At 44.4% G+C, this 21,594-nt stretch overlaps 1 protein-coding gene across 12 annotated transcripts in view; it reads left to right on the plus strand.

Annotated features, from left to right (window-relative positions):
• The window catches only part of DGKD (diacylglycerol kinase delta), a 69,033-nt gene extending 47,990 nt beyond the window's left edge, over positions 1-21,043 (plus strand). For 9 of the 12 annotated variants that reach the window (XM_080605068.1, XM_080605072.1, XM_080605064.1 and 6 more), the window contains 15 exons: positions 1,410-1,571; positions 2,830-2,958; positions 3,926-4,022; positions 4,934-5,044; positions 5,827-5,923; positions 7,971-8,078; positions 8,686-8,799; positions 9,145-9,279; positions 11,991-12,142; positions 12,915-13,026; positions 13,191-13,283; positions 13,679-13,798; positions 14,119-14,236; positions 15,482-15,612; positions 16,749-21,043. In XM_080605068.1, coding sequence (XP_080461194.1) covers positions 1,410-1,571; positions 2,830-2,958; positions 3,926-4,022; positions 4,934-5,044; positions 5,827-5,923; positions 7,971-8,078; positions 8,686-8,799; positions 9,145-9,279; positions 11,991-12,142; positions 12,915-13,026; positions 13,191-13,283; positions 13,679-13,798; positions 14,119-14,236; positions 15,482-15,612; positions 16,749-16,838 — 1,769 coding nt within the window. In that variant the 3' untranslated portion in view covers positions 16,839-21,043. Of the gene's footprint in view, positions 1-1,409; positions 1,572-2,829; positions 2,959-3,925; positions 4,023-4,933; positions 5,045-5,826; positions 5,924-7,970; positions 8,079-8,685; positions 8,800-9,144; positions 9,280-11,990; positions 12,143-12,914; positions 13,027-13,190; positions 13,284-13,678; positions 13,799-14,118; positions 14,237-15,481; positions 15,613-16,748 lie in introns of those variants that run through there. The other 3 variants (XM_080605069.1, XM_080605073.1, XM_080605067.1) reach the window with 3 other exon arrangements.
• The last annotated feature ends 551 nt before the right edge of the window (positions 21,044-21,594 follow it).

Here is a 21,594-nt window from a genome sequence, read left to right on the forward strand (position 1 = left end):
AGGCAAGAGAAAGCAGGAATTTCTTAAATGAGCTTTGTTACTGGGAAAACATTATAATACTGTACCTTGATGCAAATCAATCCTGTTACTATGTTAAATACCAGGGAAGGTGACCCTCTTCTCCCATCTTGGCCCTTATCTCTCCCCAGCCATTCACCCCTGTAGCTCAGAGTTTCATTTCCTTCGAAAGGCGTCGGTGTCACAGATGTTAGTCATAAACTCAGTGATGTTAAACTTAGACCAAAGGAAGTATTTAACAGCTTATTACCAGAGATAAAAGCATTGAAGTTGCAGATGTGATGTCCATGCGCACCGAAATGTGCACTATGAAGAACAACTGTGCAGTAAGTTGTAGATCATTGTAATGTTACTTGGATTTCCAGCACGGCAATATTGTATACAACCTACCCTGAAGGTGAAGGTATATGAAGTGATGGAAGTTGAGCAGACAGCCTGCTTCTGGTGAAGTAGAGGTCCTGACTTCATTGCTGCCCCACTTTGCTGCTGCTTATCTTATGCTGATTTGATGCTTTTTGGAGTTCTTTTGGAGCCCAGCCAATTTGCTTAATTCAGCAAGAAGTTTTACTTTTCTGCAGGGCTAGTGGGTTGGATTTCCTTGTGGATAGTTCTGATGAATTGCAGAATCAGCACAAAGAAGGGGAAGAGAGCATGAAAGAAAGGGAGGGGGCTTGTCACCCTTCAGAAGCAGTGAGGTGGTAAATCGGTTGCATTCTGTGAGGGCTTGCTGGGGAGGACTGTTGTTTACATAGAAAGGAAGTTTTGATTTCTTTAGGCAACATGCTAGCATTTAATTCTTGCCAGCTCTTGGGCAAATTCTACTTACTCCAGTTGTTCAACTTATCCAAACTGTTTTTCTTCTTCCGAAGTATGTAATTTGATTATTTTGTTTGTATTGTTTTTTTACCAACTACTGTTTTCTTCCTCCTGATGATGTGTGTCCAAGTGTCCTTTTCAAGTGACTTATCCTATTGTCCTAGCGCAGATCAAGCAAACAGAAAATTCAGTTTAATCTATCATTTATTGTCCTTCTGGTTAGAATTTCTGGCATCTAAATGTGATTAAATGGAAGCCCATCAACTGTAGCACAGTTCACATCGTGGAAAGCCTGACTAAAAGGCTTAAAGTTTAAGTCAGACACTTCTACTTAGAACCTTGCTGCTGAAGATCTCAGCAGAGAGAACAGAAGGCTAAACCATCCCAGTTCCAAAAGCCCTTCAGAGCTGGGTTTAGGTGAGACAAATGATATAGGAGAGCTTTCCTGTATTCCTATTCTTTCATTTAAAGAGTCAGGACCTTTAGGGTCTCATTCTGTTGTTATTTTTGTCAGTGGGAGATGTTTCTTGATGGAAAAGTTGTGAAGTAACCACCTACTTTCTCTCTCTTTACAGCTGTAGATGAACAAAATGCCCAGACTCAGGAGCAGGAAGGCTTCCTCCTTAGTCTCTCAGCTTCTGAAGAGGGCAAGGAGCTAAGGAATGAGGATAAAATCTCCCTGCAGTCATCACACAGCAGCAGCTATGGAATGTCCAAAGTGAGGAACCAACGGAAAGGTACTCTGGGGCTGCCACCATGCAGATCTTGCATGTAACAGCGTTACACTGTTCCGAGTCCTGTTTTTCTCTCATTTTTGCATGATTGCTCTAAACCTCAGATGCTACTCTTTGCACAATTCTGTGTGCAACCCTGTGCATCATACACACTATCATAGAATCATAGAATATCCCGAGTTGGAAGGGACCCACAAGGATCATCACGTCCAACTCCTGGCACCACACAGGTCTACCCAAAATTCAGACCATGTGACTAAGAGCACAGTCCAAATGTTTCTTGAACTCCGACAGGCTTGGTGCAGTGACTGTGTCTCTGGGGAGTCCGTTCCAGTGTGCGACCACCCTCTCGGTGAAGAACCTCTTCCTGATATCCAGCCGGAACCTCCCCTGTCGCAGCTTGACTCCATTCCCTCGGGTCTTATTGCTGGTCACTAGAGAGAACAGATCAGTGCCTGCCCCTCCGCTCCCCCTCATGAGGAAGCTGTAGGCCATGATGAGGTCTCTCCTCAGCCTCCTCTTTTCCAGACTGAATAGGCCAAGTGACCTCAGCCACTCTTCATACGTCTTCCCCTCTAGGCCCTTCACCATATTTGTAGCCCTACACTGGACACTCTCCAACATTTTCACGTCCTTTTTGTACTGTGGTGCCCAGAACTGCACACAGTTTCAATACATTTTTGATGGCTGCTGGTTTGTGGTCTTAGCATATGGCAACTAGCATTCAGGTATTTATTTTTTTTTAATTTAGCAGTAATCTGCATTCTCTTGGCTTTCTGTGCTTGGACAAAGATGATCTTGAGCATTTTTCATGTCATCTACCTGATGACATTTCTCTGTAAGCCCCTGCCAGCTTTTGCAGATGACAGAACAGAAGCCAGTTTGGTTTAATAACTGTGTTATGTGAGTAATTTGTTAGAGATCCCCAATCATTCCAAGTATATTTGGAACCTAGTGAGTATGGATTGGGAGCCAACTACCCTGTCTGTTGTGCTGCTGTCACCAGCTTTTTCTCATCTCCATTTCTAATATTTGCAGAGTCATATTTCTGTACCTCCAATCTGTGAGGTTTTCCGGCTGCACATATGCCACATCTCTGTCTGTTACTGACTTGTTCTGTCAGCTGTTCGTTTTACAGTGGCTAGAGTGTTTTGCTGTTGAGTGATTCGTAGCCCAGTCTTGATGCTTGGGCTGTGCTGTTATGTGCTGGCCTGAATCACGTCATGTTTGTCAATAGCCATGTTTGTGTTGTGTTTTACAGCGTCCAAGTCTCCTTGCGAAAGACAAATAAACAAAGGAAGTTTGTCGCTGGGCAGCTCTGCATCTCTTCCTCCCCAGACAGGAAACCGGGACAACTTGCCAATGCTGAACACAAAAATCCTCTATCCAAGTGAGTGTAATACCCACCACTTCCCATTTTTTGCAGCAAAATGTAGTGTGGGTGACAACAGCACAGGCTTAACTCTCTGTATGAAAACACAAAAATTGTTCTGCCTGATGTTCTTTTGCTGGGTCCACTTGGAGAGAAATCCCTTTGTAGGTAACTTTCCACTAGAGTAGAACAGTGGAGACTTGAAGGAATTAGTAATAGTTATCAATTTGCAGCTGAGAAAACCTAAATACAGATTTTTATTAACACAGTGCAGTGACAGAATTTAGATATCGATTACAAAGATATTCTGAGCTCTAAGGGACCTTGAGAATGCTGGTAGGGTGCCAGGTGGCTGAGAGAGGTTTCTGAAGAGTGGCAGCCATGGATGGGGAGCAGCAGTCCCCTTGTGTGAAAGCTGAAGTCACTGGATAATACACAGATCCAGCATATATGCACAATTCCCACCTCATGCATCTTGTGTTGCAGCTTCTCCACATCACTGCAGTGCTGTCCTTCCACCTCTTCCCCCAATTTACTTGCTCAAACTGTTTCTTCTGGAAGCAGGCCATTTCCTTTTTCTCTGAAAAAGCTCATATTTGTGTTGCCAGCTAATAATTTTAGAAGCAGGAGGCAGTAATTCTTGAGTGACTTGGAGAATAATTTCAGTCCTCCTTCTTTCCCTCTGCTCCTTGAAGCAAGGATGGTGCATGTCCCACCCTGGAGCACATAGCTACTGCAGTGAATACGCTCCTATTTCCCATTCACATGCACTGTTGGCCTCGGGATATCCTGTCACTCCAAAACCCCATAGGCAACCCTAGAAACCCTTCTCTTTACTGAGAGTGCTAACCCTCCTGGAGTGGAAGAAAGCACTATTGCTAGTTGCTTTCCACAGTGAGTGACTGGAGTTAATATATTCTGAGATTCAAATTACGTTTTCTGTTTATTGTTATCACAGTCTTCCCCATTGTCAATTTTCCTACAGATATCCGTGCCGGCATGTCTGGGTCTTTGCCTGGGAGCTCTGTCATCAGCCGATTGTTGATCCATGCTGATCCCTTCAACTCTGAGCCTGAAAATCTGTGAGTATGCTCAGGACGTTGAAGGGAGTGGGTCTTTCCAAATGAATGTCAGCATTGTGCTGTGAGAACTAGATTAGTTTAGAGAGCTAAATAATTGACTGCAGCAACCTAGAGTTATGTAAACGAATTCATATGCTGATGCCAGTGAGGATCAACTTATGTAGTTAGACATACAGTGATGTATCAGACTCATAGAAGAAGATTTTTAGGTTTTAGGTGAGAGAATGAAATTCAGACCAGTCTTCTCCCACCACTCAGGGATGACTCCAGCTTCCAGTGAGTATGCAGTAACTTGTGGGGGAATTAGCACCATTCCAGCATGGAGGCCAAAGAAAGCTCATGGGCAGGCCACACTGTGGCAGACAAGTGGGAGATGTGATATGAACACTTTCTCAAGCTGTTTCTGCTAAACTCTTTAACAGTAAAAATTCAGTTGGTACACACTTAAATATTTTTTCCTAATCTCAGTGCCCCTGAGATTACCAGTGGACACTTGAGTTTATTTGACAAGCTGTCTGTAAGTAACACCTAACATACACATGCTTTAGCAATTAGCATTCCTAAGGTTTTCTGAGTCCTTTTACACAACCCCAGTGACCAGGAGCATAGCTTTTTGTAAATCAAGTGTAGACTTCAGTGTATGTTTTGTTGGTAAGGGGAGAATTCCTCTACAGATCTTCTGGCTATGGTCAGAGGCTGCAGGCCAGGGACACTGCTCAACAGCAACTTTTAAGGTATTCCCTGTGGGTTTTAGGCAGCTCCCAGCAGTGTTTATCTGACGTGTTGGCGTACAGTCGTCTTGTTCTTCACATTTTTATGCAAGGTAGCCAAGGGAGGCACGTGAGATGTATACCAAGTGGTATGTAGACTTAGGGATGGGAGTTTAGTGTGTTTTTTTTTTTGTTTGACAGTGAATGTTACACAGAGAAGTGTGTCATGAATAATTACTTTGGAATTGGACTGGATGCGAAGATTTCTTTGGATTTCAACAACAAACGTGATGAGCACCCAGAGAAGTGCAGGTGGGTTTTTCATTGACAGACCTTTGGCCAGAAGTGACCGCTTCTGACCACTTCATGTTTTCATGGGTGCTTTTGAAGCCAGTTGTCTAAAAGTGTGCTGAATAGTTACATCATCAGTCTCGTCTGCATCATCTTCAGGGTTTGAAATCATGATGAAGGGGATAAGTTACTGATTTATTACTGATTTGTTATGCTGTTCTGGATAGTATAAGATCTTTGACTAGCTGCATCAGTGTGGATCCAGTGTATTGGTTCTATTCACTTCATGATCTCACTCACGGGTTTTTCTCCTGGACTTGCTGTTTGGCTCAGAAACAATCACATCTCAGCGCCACAGAGGTTGATTTTGGCCTTGATCCTAACTTAATACAAACCACTGTATAAGTCACAGGCTTTGCACTTTTGCATATCTGGGCAAGTACAGGATGTTCTGTATAGCCTGGGACTGGTACATTTGCTATGCTTATTTGAGCTAATACCGCAAAACATTGTGGATGCCCTGGTGTATGAAACTGACCAATTCTGTGCTGGGGAATCTGTATGTGTCTGGTAATGTGTGTTACTCAGTCATCCTCAATTCCTACGTGATTTTTTTTTTTTCAAGAAGAATATTTTCCTAGCATAATCTATGACCATTTTGAGTGCTTGACCCTTTTGGAAGCAAGGCACATTTGTGTTTTAGGATGTAGGAGGTACCATTTCAAACTATATAGGCTATTTCACCTCTAAGTGAACAGCTAAATGCCAGTCCTGACCTTTTCTCTTTTGTTTTGCTCCCTTAGAAGTCGTACTAAAAATATGATGTGGTACGGAGTATTGGGGACCAAGGAGCTGCTGCACAGAACATATAAAAACCTGGAGCAGAAAGTGTTGCTGGAGGTGAGGAACTAGCACATCCATCTGTTGCTAAAACTGCGGTGCCTAATTGCATCTCCTTCAGACACTTGGATTTTGGCAGGGTGATTCTCAGGGCATTTCCTTTGCCTGCTTGATAAATGTACTTGCTCTGTCTCACCTAGCTAAAAGTGGCTTTTCTTGGTTCTGGAAGATAACTTGTTTTCTCAGCTGATAAAGGAAGTGTCATCCTGTTGCAATGCAGTAGCCATCCCCAACAAGGTATTCAGCATAGATAGGATTGTTGCCTTACATCTGATGTCTTTTGTAAAAACATTTTAGTCCATAGGTGTGGAAGAAAGCTGCTAATTTAACTGTGCTATAATGTGGATCAAACAGGAAGATATTCTTGTATGGCCCATTGACAGCATAAACAAGTAGTTTTGTAAGAGGAGACCCTTATCACAGAGACTGTGTAGGTTTTTCAGAAGTTTTATGCCTGTCTAGATGAATAGACCAACAGGCTCTGCCAGGCCTCTGGTGTACCCTGTTTTGCTTGACCAACCTCGTTGCCTTCTATGAGGGCAACACAAGCTGGGTAGATGGGGGGGAGAGCAGTGGATGTCATCTACCTTGACTTTAGCAAGGCTTTTGATACTGTCTCCCACAACGTCCTGCTAACAAAGCTGAGAAAGTGTGGGATAGACGAGTGGACAGTTAGGTGGGTTGAGAACTGGCTGACTGGCCGAGCTCAGAGGGTGGTGTTTGGCGGTGCAGTGTCTGGCTGGAGACCTGTGGCTAGCGGTGTTCCCCAGGGGTCAGTGCTGGGTCTGGTCCTGTTCAACATCTTCATCGACGACCTTGATGAGGGAATAGTGTCTGCCCTCAGCAAGTACGCCGATGACACAAAGCTGGGAGGAGTGGCCGACACACCAGAAGGCTGTGCCGCCATTCAGCGAGACCTGGACAGGCTGGAGAGCTGGGCAGGAAGAAACCAAATGAGGTTTAACAAGAGCAAGTGTAGAGTCCTGCACCTGGGAAGTAGCAACTGCACGTATCAGTACAGGCTGGGGGACGACCTGCTGGAGAGGGTGGACAGGTCATGAGCCAGCAGTGTGCCCTGGTGGCCAAGAAGGCCAATGGGATCCTGGCGTGCATTAAAAGGAGCATGGCCAGCAGGTCAAGGGAGGTGAGCCTCCCCCTCTACTCTGCCCTAGTCAGGCCTCACCTGGAGTACTGTGTCCAGTTCTGGGCTCCCCAGTACAAAAAAGACAGGGATCTCCTGGAAGGAGTCCAGCGGAGGGCCACAAAGATGATACGGGGCCTGGAGCATCTCCCCTGTGAGGAGAGGCTGAGAGACCTGGCTCTGTTCAGCCTTGAGAAGAGAAGACTGAGGGGGGATCTTATCAATGTTTGTAAATACATGAAGTGTGGGAGACAGAGGGATATGGCCAACCTCCTTTCAGTGGTTTGTGGGGACGGGACAAGGGGCAATGGCCACAAAATGGAGCCCAGGAAGTTCTGCACCAACATGCGAAAGAACTTCTTCACGGTGAGGGTGACGGAGCACTGGGACAGGCTGCCAAGGGAGGTTGTGAAGTCTCTGGAGATATTCAAGACCCGTCTGGATGCCTACCTGGGCAACCTGTCCTAGGGAACCTTCTTTGGCAGGGGGGTTGGACCCGATGATCTCTTGAGGTCCCTTCCAACACCTACAGTTCTGTGATTCTGTGACTCTGTGATTCCTGTTTGGGGAAGAGAAGCAAGTCTCTCTAAAACCTGTGTCTGCCAGAGGAGAGGTGATTCACGAGACATGAGTGAATACATTCTTCTGCTCTGATAGACAGAGAATCATAGAATGGCTTGGGTTGGAAGGGACCTTAAAAGTAATCTATTTCCTACCCCCCTGCCATGGGCAAGGACATCACCCACTAAATCAGGTTGCTACCCACAGAATCAGAATAAACTGAAGAAACCTGAACTAATTTATTACTAAGCTGTGCAGGCTGTTTCCAGTTGCAGAGCATATGCTGTGGTTGGAGGGGTTCTCTACTGCTGTGCTGAGAGTAATGATACCTTTTTTTCTGTACAGTGTGATGGGAGGCCAATCCCTTTGCCCAGTCTCCAGGGAATTGCCGTACTCAACATTCCCAGCTATGCAGGAGGCACCAACTTCTGGGGGGGAACCAAGGAAGATGATGTGAGTATTTCCTAAGACAGTCCAAGAAACATTTTAACTTAGTGTTGCTTCTGGAGTCATAGCCCCCGACTGTCCCATAGTGCTTGGAAGAAGACAACAGGGAGCTTGTCTGCATGTACTTTCTCTGTGAGGTGGATAGGATACCGAAAGGCCAATCTTCAGCAGCTATGCACCCAAGCAATCCGTAGCGATTCAGAAAGGAACCGGATGCTGTCCAGGGCATTTAGACTTCCAGGAAACGTGTTAAATTGGCCTTCTCCCCTCATGCTGTCTGAGGAGTAAAGCCCCTTGAAGGCAAAGGCAGTTATATCCACTCACAAACATTGTATTGTTTGAAATGAAAGAGAAAGTGCTTACTCTTATAAGAAGAATTATTCCTTTGTGACTACAGTCTTTGTATTGGACTTATTCTTTAGCTGCCATTGACAGCACAGTTGGAATATTGAGGCTCTTTTTTCTCTTTCCTGTGTCACTGCAAATCTTCACCTTCTAGCCTCATTGTTAATTCTGTACAGATTAAGCACCAATTGTGCACCAGTGGGGAAAAGGAAACCTCCCTATCAGAGCTGTATGTCAGTTGAATTCTCTCTCCCTTGTATTTGACTAGACGTTTACAGCCCCTTCCTTTGATGACAAGATTTTGGAGGTGGTAGCCGTGTTTGGTAGCATGCAGATGGCAGTGTCACGAGTGATAAACCTACAGCATCACCGGATTGCACAGGTATCAGCTGCTTTTGTGAGCTCTGCTTGCCTCCCCCATCTCCAGTGCGTGATGTTTTTGCCAGTTTCAGTCTGTAAAGCCCTCCTTTCTGCTCTGTTCTGTCCATGGAAGGAACGTCCACCAAAGCTGAAAAGGTGTGTGTTCAGGGGCAATTGGTGCATGGAATTGTTTGCCAGCTTTCATTGTGGTAGGAGATAGATTAGCAATTCAAATACAGGTTAATCCAAAGACATAGCAAATAATGCCTGTACACTACCTGGGGAAATGTTTTGGAAAGAAAGAGCATGTCTCATGCTTTTGAAAAAAAACAGCATTTTAGAGCTGTAATGCAATCACTTCTTGCAGTGTCGGACTGTGAAGATAGCAATCCTGGGAGAAGAGGGAGTTCCTGTACAAGTGGATGGAGAAGCCTGGATCCAGCCTCCAGGTTACATTTGGATTGTTCATAAGAACAGGGCACAGACCCTGACCCGAGACAGGGTAAGAGCAGCCTTGGATACACTGTACTCATGCTTTCGATGTTACTTGTTCCTGGAGCGTGTCAGTGGCCACATATGAATGATTATCTTGGTGGATGTAGGAATTATGTTTTGCTACACATTATAAAACCCTCTGGAAAGAACACGGCTAAACTTGCGTTCACTAATTGGGAAATCAAATAAGTAAGGTTTCTGCAAGCTTATTTTGCATCCTTTTCTAGGTGCCCTGTGACACAACATTTCTTAACATACTTGCATGCTGTTTTTCCCACAGGATGCCTGACTCGCTGAGTACTGTGGAATGTCTAGATTCAGCTGTTCAATATCTTAATTTCTCATTATTGTTCAGAATGTGGCTTATACCTCGCTGACCAAGAAAAGCAGTGTCTCATGCCTCGTTCATCAGTCTGTGTCTGTCTGATCTCCTAATTCTCAAATATACCTGATAAGTACCAGCATATAAGGAAGTGTCCTTGCCATTTTAATGTATTACTGAATGGTGGGAAGCTAAAGGAAAGGATAAAGGTATTGCTGTGGTACAGACAGGCTTATGGTTCTCCCCCAACTATGTAATTTTATGTGGATAAACAGTTTGGTTGATAGAAGTTCTTAAAAATTCCCAGAATAATATGCCTTTACCCAGTTTCCAGAGCAAACTGAAGTCCTCCGCAAAGGACTCACCTGCTGAATAACAAGAAATGAGAGAACAACCAAGAGGAAAAAAGGAAAAGCAGCCAGATACAGATTGGAAACATTCCCTGGCAGGAAGTTACAAGTATGATAGTGTGAAAAGAAAGCAAAAGTGGGACTACAGAGCCCCCGTCATGGTAGGACAGGGAAATACCCAAGACCTCTTGAGCTGGGAGAGAACATTGGGTATTGGTGTGGATGGTGGGGAGAGGAGGAGAAGGGGATAGCAAGCAGACTCTTCCCTGGAGGGATGGAAAGCTTCTGCAATGTCACACTGAACCTCGAAGGGGAGTGGGATGAGTGAAGGAGATAGGACAGAGTCAGGTGGAACAGAGTTCCTGCTGTAAAGGTGGGAGAGAGAAAAGGAGAGGCAGCCTACGTGTGGGTACAGTGGGAAAGGAGAGTGAAGCACAAAAGGCAGACAGGACACACAAGTCCCTAGTGAGCATGCTGTGTGTGTTGGACCAGCTGAAGCCATGGCTGTGATTGTGCTACCCCTCTCCTCCCTGCCTGCAAACCAGGTTCTGCAGGCATGGAACTGCCACTGAGGAGCAAGTTGCAAGTTTGCAGAGCAGCATTCAGCTCTCATGTTGACCATGGGCTTATCCCTGATTCTCCTGCTGTCCTTGTGGTCATCATTGCACACCCTTTCCTTCACAGAGCCAGTCTGTCCTATGCAGTAGATGAAGTGGGGTCCTCTTTTTGAGTTGGTGACCCTGTACCTTTGGTAGCATTTTTCAAATGTGATTTGGGATATTTGGTTTCCTAAGCAGAAGATGGAAAAACTCATATTCCCTCATGGCCTCCTCTGGACCACTGAAGAGTCATCAGCAAGGCTGAGATCAGCAGATAGCTTGTACAGAGCTGGCGGAGCTTGTTTTTGTCCTATATGAGAAGCAGTAGGGGAAAGGAATGCTTTACCACAGGTCTTCACAAGTATTTGCAGATGCAGGAAAATGATGTGTCTTCAGATCGTTGGGTTGCCCCCATGGCAGTTGTGTTCTAGTAGACACTGGATCTCCTCTCCAGACATCCATCTCCTCTCCCTCTAGTCCTGTGCCCCTTACCTATTCTGTAGTCATCTCATTTGAATTCCCAGGACCAGGATCCAGGACTACTATTTTCTTTCCCCCACCCATCACACTCAGTCTCCTTTCATTTTCTGGCTCTCCAGATGCTGATTTTTTTTTCCCCGTGAATGCTGTGCACTCCTGATCATTATCCTCCCCTTCTCTGAATTCTGCTTCCTGTTTTAGTCTTCCTCTCCCATAGTGCCTTCTCTCATCTAATCATCTGTCTTCCCATTTTTTGCACTCGATTCATCTCTCCTTGCCCTGAGGCTCTACATGTCAGTTTTCCTTCTCACCATATCCAATTTTGAGCCTTCTGCATTGGATGTGTTTTTCTTTTTTTTTCTGAAGCACTAGCTGATGGCAGCAAGAGGATCAGTAAGAGTGCAAGTGGGACAAGTTCTGCCTCAGAGTTCAGCTGCTAGTCCACCAATTACTGGGGAAGCCCAGTTTACTTCCAGATAAGGGGGAGTCTTGAACATTTTTGATTTCCAGCTCCAAGATGTCACTTGAAGAGATGTGCACTAATACTGCTGCTCCCTCCTTTCCACAAAGCTTGTAATTAGTTGAATTGGATGGGTTTTTACTGAATAACAAAAGGCTCTTCCTTGGGCATACATGTCAAAATTCTGGTTTCTGGTTCAAGGTATAGAGGCAACATAGGTACTCAAAGAAAAGGCTGCCACCACTAGTGTACTGGTGGATTCTTCTGGTCTGGTCCTCAGAAGTGGCCTAATGATTTTGACTAAAATAAGGCTTAAGTAAAAATTAAACCAAGGCAAGCACGTGGCATAGAAAATTTCAACCCAAATAGCTAAAGTTAGCAAAGTTACAAGCAGCTGAACAACTGGGTCCTCCAAAGAAAAGTGTTTTACAGTCATTGGCACTTAGAACCTTGTTTTTTTATAGGAGATACATAAGGTATCTTATAGTTTGCTTGCTGTGGTTTTAGGCATTTGAGAGCACCCTGAAGTCCTGGGAGGACAAACAGAAATGTGAGTTGTCCCGACCCTCCTCTTTCTCACTGCAACCAGAGATCATGTCAGAAGAAGAATCCACCCAGATCAACCAATTTGGTCAAGCTGCAGGTGCTCTGATCCACAGGTGGGTCTCAATTTGCTTTTAGTGAATAGAGCCCTCCTTTGGTGCCCAAAGTTCTTGTCTGACACCCTGTTCCTGGAGACTCTTCTCTTGGGCAGTGCCGGTCCATGTCGCTGGGGTACCATTCTTTCATTATGCACTGTCCCGGCTGCATGAGGATTGAAATTGTATAAACTGTCATAGGTCATCCTGAACAAAATGTATCGCTTTCACGAGCAATCACAGATCATTTAATCCTGAAACAACCCAATGGCTTTGAATGTCAATGATTGTTATCAGAAGTAAAACAAAGTCCTCTTTAAGAGCTCAGTTGACAAGCTGGGTTCTTGTAACCATGATGCCCAGCAGAGATTTCTGGAAGAAGTCACTTTATGCTCATCTGCTCATCCTTTACTCAGACATGCTGCTGCTTGGTCTGGGCCTCTGAGGGAAAATGCCCAGAGTCTCATCAGTGAAGTGTTAATTAAACTGCAGTGTGTGCAGCTGCCTTTCACATCACTATGGTCATATTAAAATGTCTGGATCATATTTCAAACTGATTCCAACTCATGTGCAGAATTGAATATGCATCTGGAGTTGTGCATGTGAAATCTGCCTTGCTTTGCGTATGCATGCTCACTGTAGCAGGGAAAACAGCCCTGCTTTGCCAGAGCCTGTACCTCTCCCATGCTTTATCCCTGCTCCTGTCAGTCAGATGGGTATTAAAGGAGATACCCAGTCAGAAAAGATCTCTGCTTTGAGCATATGCTGATGCAATCTGTAATTCTCTCTTTAGCATTCGGGAAATAGCCCAATCCTATCAGGACATGGAACAGGAGCTTGCCCATGCTGTCAATGCCAGCTCCAAGTCTATGGACAAAGTCTACGCTAAATCCAAGTCTACAGAGGTACTTCACTCACTTGGCATCTTCATTTTGTCCTTGTTCCATAGCTCTTGGTCTCCCTTTCTGATTGACCAAAAGTAGGGCTTGCTTCTCTAAGACTTCTTCCTTTGACTGCTCAGACCTCTGCATTTCCAGGCTTAATTTGCGCATGAATTGCTTCCCCGCAGGGCCTGAACTGCAGCCTTGTTGTAGAGATGGTGAATAATGTCAAAGCCCTGCATAATGAGACAGAGCTGCTGCTGGCGGGCAAGATGGCGCTGGTAAGAAGCACAAAGCAAGAGTAAAGCAGCCTCTCACTTTTTCTCATCTCATACTGTGGCCTTGGCAAGCAACGTTTTGCTGGTCTTTGTCTTCTTTGTAACAAGTCAATGAAAATGACTTCCAGGATGAAAATAACTTCCAAATGAATTCCATCCAGGAATTAGGATGGTGTTGTTACATTAGTATGATGAGCAGTCAGGCTAGTTTCTCCAAGTTTGGAGCTCAGAAAAGATACAAATTATGAACTTGGTGATGTCTGGGCAGGGTGACTGCTGTGCACTTCCTTTTAAAAGGAGGAACTGCTCTGTTTAGCAAGGAATTTCAAGACAAAAGGCATGACTATACATTCCACCATGTGGCTTTTAACTCTGCTTTGCTTCCGTTTCTGATCCAGCAATTAGATCCTCCCCAGAAGGAGCAGCTCCAAGCAGCCCTGGCAGACATGGACCTCCAACTGAGGAAACTGGCAGACATCCCTTGGCTGTGGCAGCTTATGGAGCCCTGTGATGAGGAGGTGAGGAGGACCAAGGCCGTATTTCCCTAGCTATTCTCTTTTTCACTAGTTTGTTGTGTGCCTTTCTGTGAATATAGAGCTGATACGAGAAAAGATCATTAAGAAGGAAACTTGACTCCCTAAGGCTAGAGAAAGTAATTTCCTGCTAATGTCCTTTGACTGACATGGGATCAACTTTCTCTGTTTCCTTCTCTGTCTTGGTCAGAATGAGTTTAGAGGTTTTTTTCCTCTTTTACAAGAGTTATGGACCTGAGCTTGACTTTACTCGTTTCAGGGGGACCTATGAATGTTTTCCTGATTTTCTCTTCTTGTTCCTATAGAACCAGATGCTGGATTATTCTAAACGCAGCCGCAGTGGCAAATTCCGTCTGGTGACCAAGTTTAAAAAGGAGAAAAACAACAAAAATAAGGAGACTCATAGTAGCATGGGATTGCCGGGTACCAAGTCTGCTCATTCATTGTCTCTCTCTGTCACACTAGTGTGGTCGCAACCCTACCCATTCTGTGTTTCCTCTCATGTTCTCTCCCTCTTCTGTTTCACTTGCATCTTATCTGCCTTTTCTTTGAGTATAATGTCTTTTTCACATGGCAAAGTAGTTTATGGTTCTGTTCTGTCTGAGTCATGATCCCCCAGTACTAAACAGGTATTCCTGAGCAGAAACAGGAGGTACCCTCTGAAGAATTCTGCGTACATCTGGCCATTTTCAGGGGCATTTTAGAAGGTGCTTAATGCAGTGAATTTGAGTATTTTGGCATTTTAGGTATCAAAACGACTGTGGGGCCCAAGTCCGCATAACTCCAGTCTTTTCACTGCTGATTTTCTGTGATACGGTTAATGATGTTTCTTTCATTGATTCACCTTCAGGCTTTAATCAGGTTTCATGTCTAAGGGGATCAGCATCACCACAGGTGCAGCCCTGACCTTTAATCCTACTGGTCAGTAGATTAAAAACTGGCCATGAATCATAAAATTGTCAGTCAAGACACTTTCTCTCCAATTGGGTTAGTTGATTTTTGGTTTATATTGTGCTTATGAAGACCTTCTTCTTCTGAAATTCAGAAATACTGTCTGTTCTGTGGGTTCCTGGGTCCTGTCCTCTGCCATGGAATTGTGGGTACAGTCTCTTTCTGTCTGATGTGCTGGTGCTCATCCATTGCCCCCCAGAATTTGGGAACTTTATTCGTCTCTTATTTAGAGGCTGTGCAAGAAGGTGGAAGTCCAAGCTCTTCCTCTCTCCCTCAGACTTCAGATAGAGAGGTTGCCACTTTGTTTACAGACCACAAGTGTTCATACATAATAGCAAACTAACCTGTGGTTGATTCTTTTTTATACATTTTATGACTCTGTTGTTTTGTAAGCAGAGGAATTTCAAGATTTTACTCATAAACGTGGGGGTAAACTTTAAAAAGTTTATCCAATCCTGTCAGAACAAGCATGTGCTTCCTCCTGGCTTTACTACAGCTATAGCCTCTGCTTAAGAGAATAACTCTGATCTTACTCTGCCCTACCTCCTTTGTTTGAGACTGTAGGTTGTGCTACCAGTCCTTGCCCTCTCTTTGGTTTGAGGCTGTGGTACTGCTTGCCCTCCTTCTCTGGCACTGAGTGCTGATGGTGTCCTCACCTCTCACTCTCTCCTGGGATTCTGGGTACTCAATGCACTCCTGCTTTTCCATCTCTAACAGTTCACCTCTGGGGAACGGAGGAGGTTGCGGCCTGGCTTGAGCATCTCAGTCTTTGTGAGTATAAGGATATCTTCATCCGGCATGACGTCCGGGGCTCTGAGCTCCTGCACCTCGAACGGAGGGACCTCAAGGTACTTTCATGATTGGCTCATCAGAAATAGCCAGCTGCATCTGCATGACCTTCTGTGCTGAATGTGCTTGGAAGCTGTCTGCCCACTGTTCATTCCACATGCCTTGGCAAGATGAATGGGTTCATTGTGGCCTTGTTTTATTTTCTCACCATTTCAGGTCACCTGATGTTTAGTAGCAGGGAGGTAGAACAGTTAGTTGAGAGACCAGCTAATTCTTCACAGCTTCGTGGAGAAGTCCACACAGATTGCAGACAGTATTCTTGAGAGTCTCTGATTTTGATGATGGAATGGGATTTTCAACTTCTCAGCTGCTGTACCATCTTTGCAGAACATGCTGTGATTTGGAAAATTTGGGTCTTAAGTTGTAGTCACTGGACTAAATAGATCATTGCATTTCTTTGTTACAAGAAAAAATGGTCATGGTCTTTGATGACACTGCTAGATTGAGAGAATCTTTGATATAATAAGCACGTTGTACAACTTTTCTCGTCAGGAGATGCTTTCTCTGAAGAGGAAATTGAAAGTGATGGTTCTTTGCATGTGCAAAATAATTTTGTCATCATTCTAGTGACTTGCATATAGCAGGAAAATATTTTGTTATAAAGCAGTGCATAGCATTTGTTGAGTGGCCCTTGGATCTTCATTTGTGATTTTAACCATCTTTCTGTTCTGAGTTTTGCTCTAATTTGCGTAGCTGATTCCTCAGCATGCCATCCAGCTACAGTGTGTTTTGTTGCATGGCACCCAAGTGTTCACACGTGTTTTGATGTGACCAGTGGTCGGTTGGTTCTTCCTGCATGTGTTTGGCTACAAGCTTAGGTCCTTGAGATCTGTATGCACTTTCTTTTCTCCTGCTTTGGCCTTTCACAGTCAAAGCAATTTGCATTTCTGGCTAATGGTCTGCAGTTGTTTCTCTCCATTGCTCTGTTCCTGCTCTGTGACTGTTCCTTACCCTGTCATGCTCTGGTCGCTTTTTGACATGTGGTTTGGGGTTCCATATATAACCATCAAGTTTGTAATCTTTTTGGTTGGTTTCCTCCTCTCTGTAACTGGCTGACTAGTTTGTAACCACTGCTTGGTGACCTGGTGTTTTTCCCCCACTTTCTCTTAAGGTAAGGTTTTCTCTTTTTTTCCAGGACCTGGGTGTGACCAAAGTGGGCCACATGAAGAGAATATTACACGGGATCAAGGAGCTGAGCCGGAATACTCCTGTCAGCGAGGTTTAGCCTCTGTTTTCACAGCCTGTGTCTACCATTCCCACTAACTGCACAGCAGTCACCTCACAGAGCAGATGTGCTCACAACTGTCTCTACTGAACAGCCAAACTGCAGCTGTTCAGAGCTCATATCAACCAAGCATGGTGCTACCTTTTTTCCTGTGGGGTACGGCTGCATACAGTCAAGAGGCACCTTATCTGCACTGAGGCAGAGCCTCCCGAAAGAGAACTCACTTGCTGTTTGAAGAACCATGTCCTCCAATGTGGGAAGTTCTGGTTCCAGTGATAGTGCAGGACTCCTGACAATTGCAACACAGCTACCTTTACTGGATAACTTCATCACAGTACAATTATTCAGGGCAAAAGATATATTGGCCAGTCTTAGTTCAGGAGCATCTGACAGTCTTTTCAAACTGAAAACTTTCCTGCTCATCTGTATGTCTTACCTGTATCTTAGAGCATTTCAGTGGGACGGAGCTTGTCCTTGTGTCTTACTAACCCATTTTTAGCAAGCCTGTAGTTGCATGTGATTTGCATCAGAAATTCAAAGCCAGTATAGACCTCCCCTTACCAATGAACTCCCAGTGATCCTCACTCACGTATGCCTTGCAACAAACAATGCATGTGGTTAAAACCGCGTGGTCTTCCACTGGGCCTGGCTCTCCTCTTTCAGCCAGTCACAATGGTACAACGTGTAGGTTTTCAGGCATCACAAACAATTGTTTGGAAATTCCTGACACTAATTAAAGACAAAATTCTCAAGAGCCAAAAGATTATAGGAAATCCGCTCTGACTGCATTTATCTTCAGGAGACCAAATGAAGGGGAGAGGAACACTAACTAGCTTTTTGGGCCATGCAAGAAATGTAATGTAATGAAGTAAGATATGGAACAAGTTGCTCCACTTTGACGTGGGGAGCAGCATGACTGGCAAGAGCCAGGAGTGGCTTGCTGTCCATTTGGTCCCACTGTCGTGGCCACAGAAAACAAAGCTCTTGCTTTTCTTCAACTTGTAGTTGCAGAAAACTATTTCTGTCACAAAAATTATGGTCTATTCATAGTACTTGCGTCTTTTGACCTGTCTTGGTTCCAGCAGCTTTTCCACCTTGCTTCTTTCTCTTCCTGCCTTGCTCCTTCACCCCAAGATGGATACCAAAAGATTCGGGTGCCTCAGTCCTCCTGGGTTGTACCCCCATGAGAGCAATCGTCCTGTCAAACATCAGGGCTCCTGTAAGAGCCCTGAGATAAAGAGAATTGTTACAGAGTGGACAAGCATCGTAATGAAAACTGGAGTATGTTGGTAAATAGTCTTTGGTACCACCAACAGTGGAGCATGGAAAAATCAGTGCCTCTGATTCAGAGTTCCTAGACGGCCTTCAAATTTCCGCTGTATTGCCTGACCCCAGTCAGGTGACTGTTAAAGCCCGAAGACCAGCATGCATAATTATATTGCCATGTTTATCACTGCAGAAGGAATTTAGGAATATTCAGTGCTGTAAAGCTGGAGAGACAGCAGGAATTTTTAATTACTTTGTAATTTTGTATGGTTTTTGTTTCTTTTTTTTTTTTTTTTTTACAGTGGCAGTTGTCCACCTATGGCTGCAGACAAAGAAATGGTTACATACACAGTGGCATGAGAGATAATTTCCTGAGGACGTCTTTTTCTTTGTTGTTTCTAAGGATTTTATCAACCTGACATCAGCTCTGTAGTCACAACAACAATCAGCCAAGTTATTTTATGTAAAGTCTTGTCTGTTTCAAAAGGTTGTGGGCTGATACCATGCTGGGCAAACTCCATTGCATTCTTTAAGGCTTCACCAAGGATTATTCTGACTCTCCCTATCTGTTTTTAACTCATTCAGCCACACATTTCCTCTCAGCCTAGTGAATTGACAGGGTTTGCTCATGAGAAGTTAGCAGAAGACTAAACATGCTTCATCAAACTAGCAAAATTTCTGGTATAAATACTGTGGACTGAACAAGAAATATGTTCAGTTTTGCTCTGAATTTGTTTCTTCTATCTATACATCAGCAATTGCTTCCCTGGCCATATTTTTTCTTTGTCAGTACAAAACCCTGTTACTGTATTGAATTCCTGAGGTGTCGGATGAGTAAGAATAGTAGACATAAAGTGTTTGGGACACTGAGCAGCATCTGCATGAGAATGAGGAGAAACCTTCACTAAGTAGAGCCCCAGGACACATCCTTCCTCACTGGTGGCAGCGAGGTGCAGCTCACTGCCTGTCCCCAGGAGCATGCCTGGTCAGGATGTTCATGTGTTTCCCCGGAGAGCGCAGCAGGGCGCACAAGGCAGGTTGTAGCTCTGTAGCTCTGTTTGCTCCTTTACCTGCTGAAGGAGTTGTTGTTGCTGTGAAGTTTCTCCGGGGAACGTCATGATTTAAGGTGTATAAACAGTATGCACTTGCCTTCTTGGCGTTTCTGGGGGATAGATTCTTGCCTCATTAGAAACAGCTCCTCTGTACTTTTCCTGCTCAGAGTAACGGGAATCCAAAGAGTTATTACATTCAGGCTTGTTCCTTCATTTGTGCCATATCTGGAGAGGCCTGAAGGCCATTAGCCATGTGCTATGGGTGATGATTCCTGCAGAGACCAATTTTCCTGTCTTTTACTTTTATATTCTGTCCTGTTGATAGGTTCAAATACTTTTTGTGTAGGTGCACATTTTATCAAAGCGTTCATAGCCAGTATATTCCTGTCTATTTCTTACTGAAGGCAGGGAAGGAGTTCTACCTTCTTTTAAGAGCTAGAAAATGGGATCCATATTTAACCTGAGTGCCTTTGAATATGTATTAAGGTTTATATCTAACAAAAAGTTGTAGCTCTATGTGTCTCACTGGGAAAAATGCAGATTGCGGTTGCAGAGATTTTGTGAGTAGACTAGTATGATTTGTGTCAAAAATCAGTGAGAACTATCTGCAAAGCAGGCAGTCAGGCTGAACTTCTGGCTACGTTATTCTGAGTTCCTCTTCTGGCATCTGATCATTTTTCTGTGGGAGAGAAATTCAGGAAAGACGATTAGACAGTAGACATATCTGTTTTGCCAAAAAAAAAAAAAAAAAGAGACTCTCCTGCAGTCTCAGGTAAAACACCAGCTTGAGAGAAGCTAGAACTGCACACATCACGTGTATGTTTAGTCTCCTGAAAACGCTACTCTTGTGGAAGCTTTGTGCCACCCTCTGTTTATCAACCCTCCCTGTTGGCAGTGATTTGGAAGGAGCTGGGGCAGTGTCTGCGGTGAGCTGGGCATATGGTTCCACGTGCTAGGATGAGTTTTCAGTATGTTGTCTCTCATTCTGGCACTGCCCTGGAAATTCACCCTGAATGGCAGGTTCTGGGGAGTAGCGTGCCCTGTGTTAGGATGATTTGCTTCAGTGGGATTGCATGCAGTGGAGACCAGAGGGCGTTTGGGCTCGTGAAGGAGCTATCAGCAATGTCCTGCTCTGCCCGTAGGGAGGGCTGTTAGGCTAATGCAGTCCTTCTGGTTTTGCGTGTGGGATCTTGTGGTGCCCAGAGCGTGCGGCCCTACTGCGGGAGCCTTGCAGCACAGCGGAGCTGTGGCTCGGGGCCCAGGGGTGCCGGCGTGCTGCAAGAGCCTCCAGCCCTGCCGGGGCCTCCGCTGCCCGTCCTGGGAACGTTTCTGCACCAAATCGTACGGAAAGCTGTGTTCGTTGTTTTAGTGTTATTTAAAAATGTGCATACTATCTATGTGATTTAAAAAGACTGTTTACACAAAATATTTTGTATCTTAAGGTGTGTGTACTGTAAAAAAGAAAAAAAAAAGAAAGGATGAAAAATGATGTTTTTCTACAACTGTCAGCAGTGACTGCATGTCTGTATCACCGTCCACCAACTGTTGTTCCTCAGGGGTCTCCGCGCCATTCCTGTGATCCTGTCAGAAGCATAGGGAAGCAAATGAATCCCTGTACAGTCTTGGGAAGAAGGTTTTGTGCCTTAAGAATGGGACCTGCTTCCCTCCTATTTATTGTGTTAATTTATACAGTTATCATGGAAATGTCTCTTGTATTTTTTTGTACATAGTTTACTGTTGATTGTTGTAAATAAGTTTTTTCTTGTATATAAAGTAAACATGTTTCTGAGCTTCCAGTAAACATTCTGTTACTGATTTCATTGTGTGAGAAGGCTGCAATGCCCACTTGGTGGGAACCAGCTAATAAAAATCTGTGCTGTGATAAAATGGCTTTATCCTGAGTTGCATCAGAAGTTCAGAGCTGTTCCTTAGAGAGAAGTGAAATGGTAAATGCAGTTGTTGTAGATTAATTTTGTGTTGGTGTAATTGGTGTGAGGTAGTTTTATGTAGTTAATTTTTTATTGGCTATCTGCAGTGAACAAAAGAAGAGGTGTTTAAGAAATGATGGTTCTGCAGTCTCTCGTCCTGGTTGTAGTTCCACTGTCTGCAAACCCACAGCTGGATGGGAAGCACTCTCAGAAACTCAGCATGGCATTTGTCTGTCAGTTAGTCTTTCTGCTTTTGTGCTGTCAGGAGTGAGCAACTGAAATTCCCATGTGCTCCTAGATCTCTCGAGTCTGTGTGGTGTGACCACAGCTTCCTGATCGTGGTGGTGCAGTGCCCTGGTGAGAGGGGAACAGTTGTTGCCCTACTCTGCTTGGGCCTCTATGCTTTCAATTTATTGCAGGCAGTAATGTATACAGTAACTGGAACAAGTGAAAAAATATTTACAAAAATGTGGGAGAAATTAATTTTCTCATGAAATGTGGAAATTGACT

Source organism: Anser brachyrhynchus, assembly GCF_964034855.1.
Source record: "Anser brachyrhynchus genome assembly, chromosome: 9".
NCBI lineage: Eukaryota > Metazoa > Chordata > Aves > Anseriformes > Anatidae > Anser > Anser brachyrhynchus.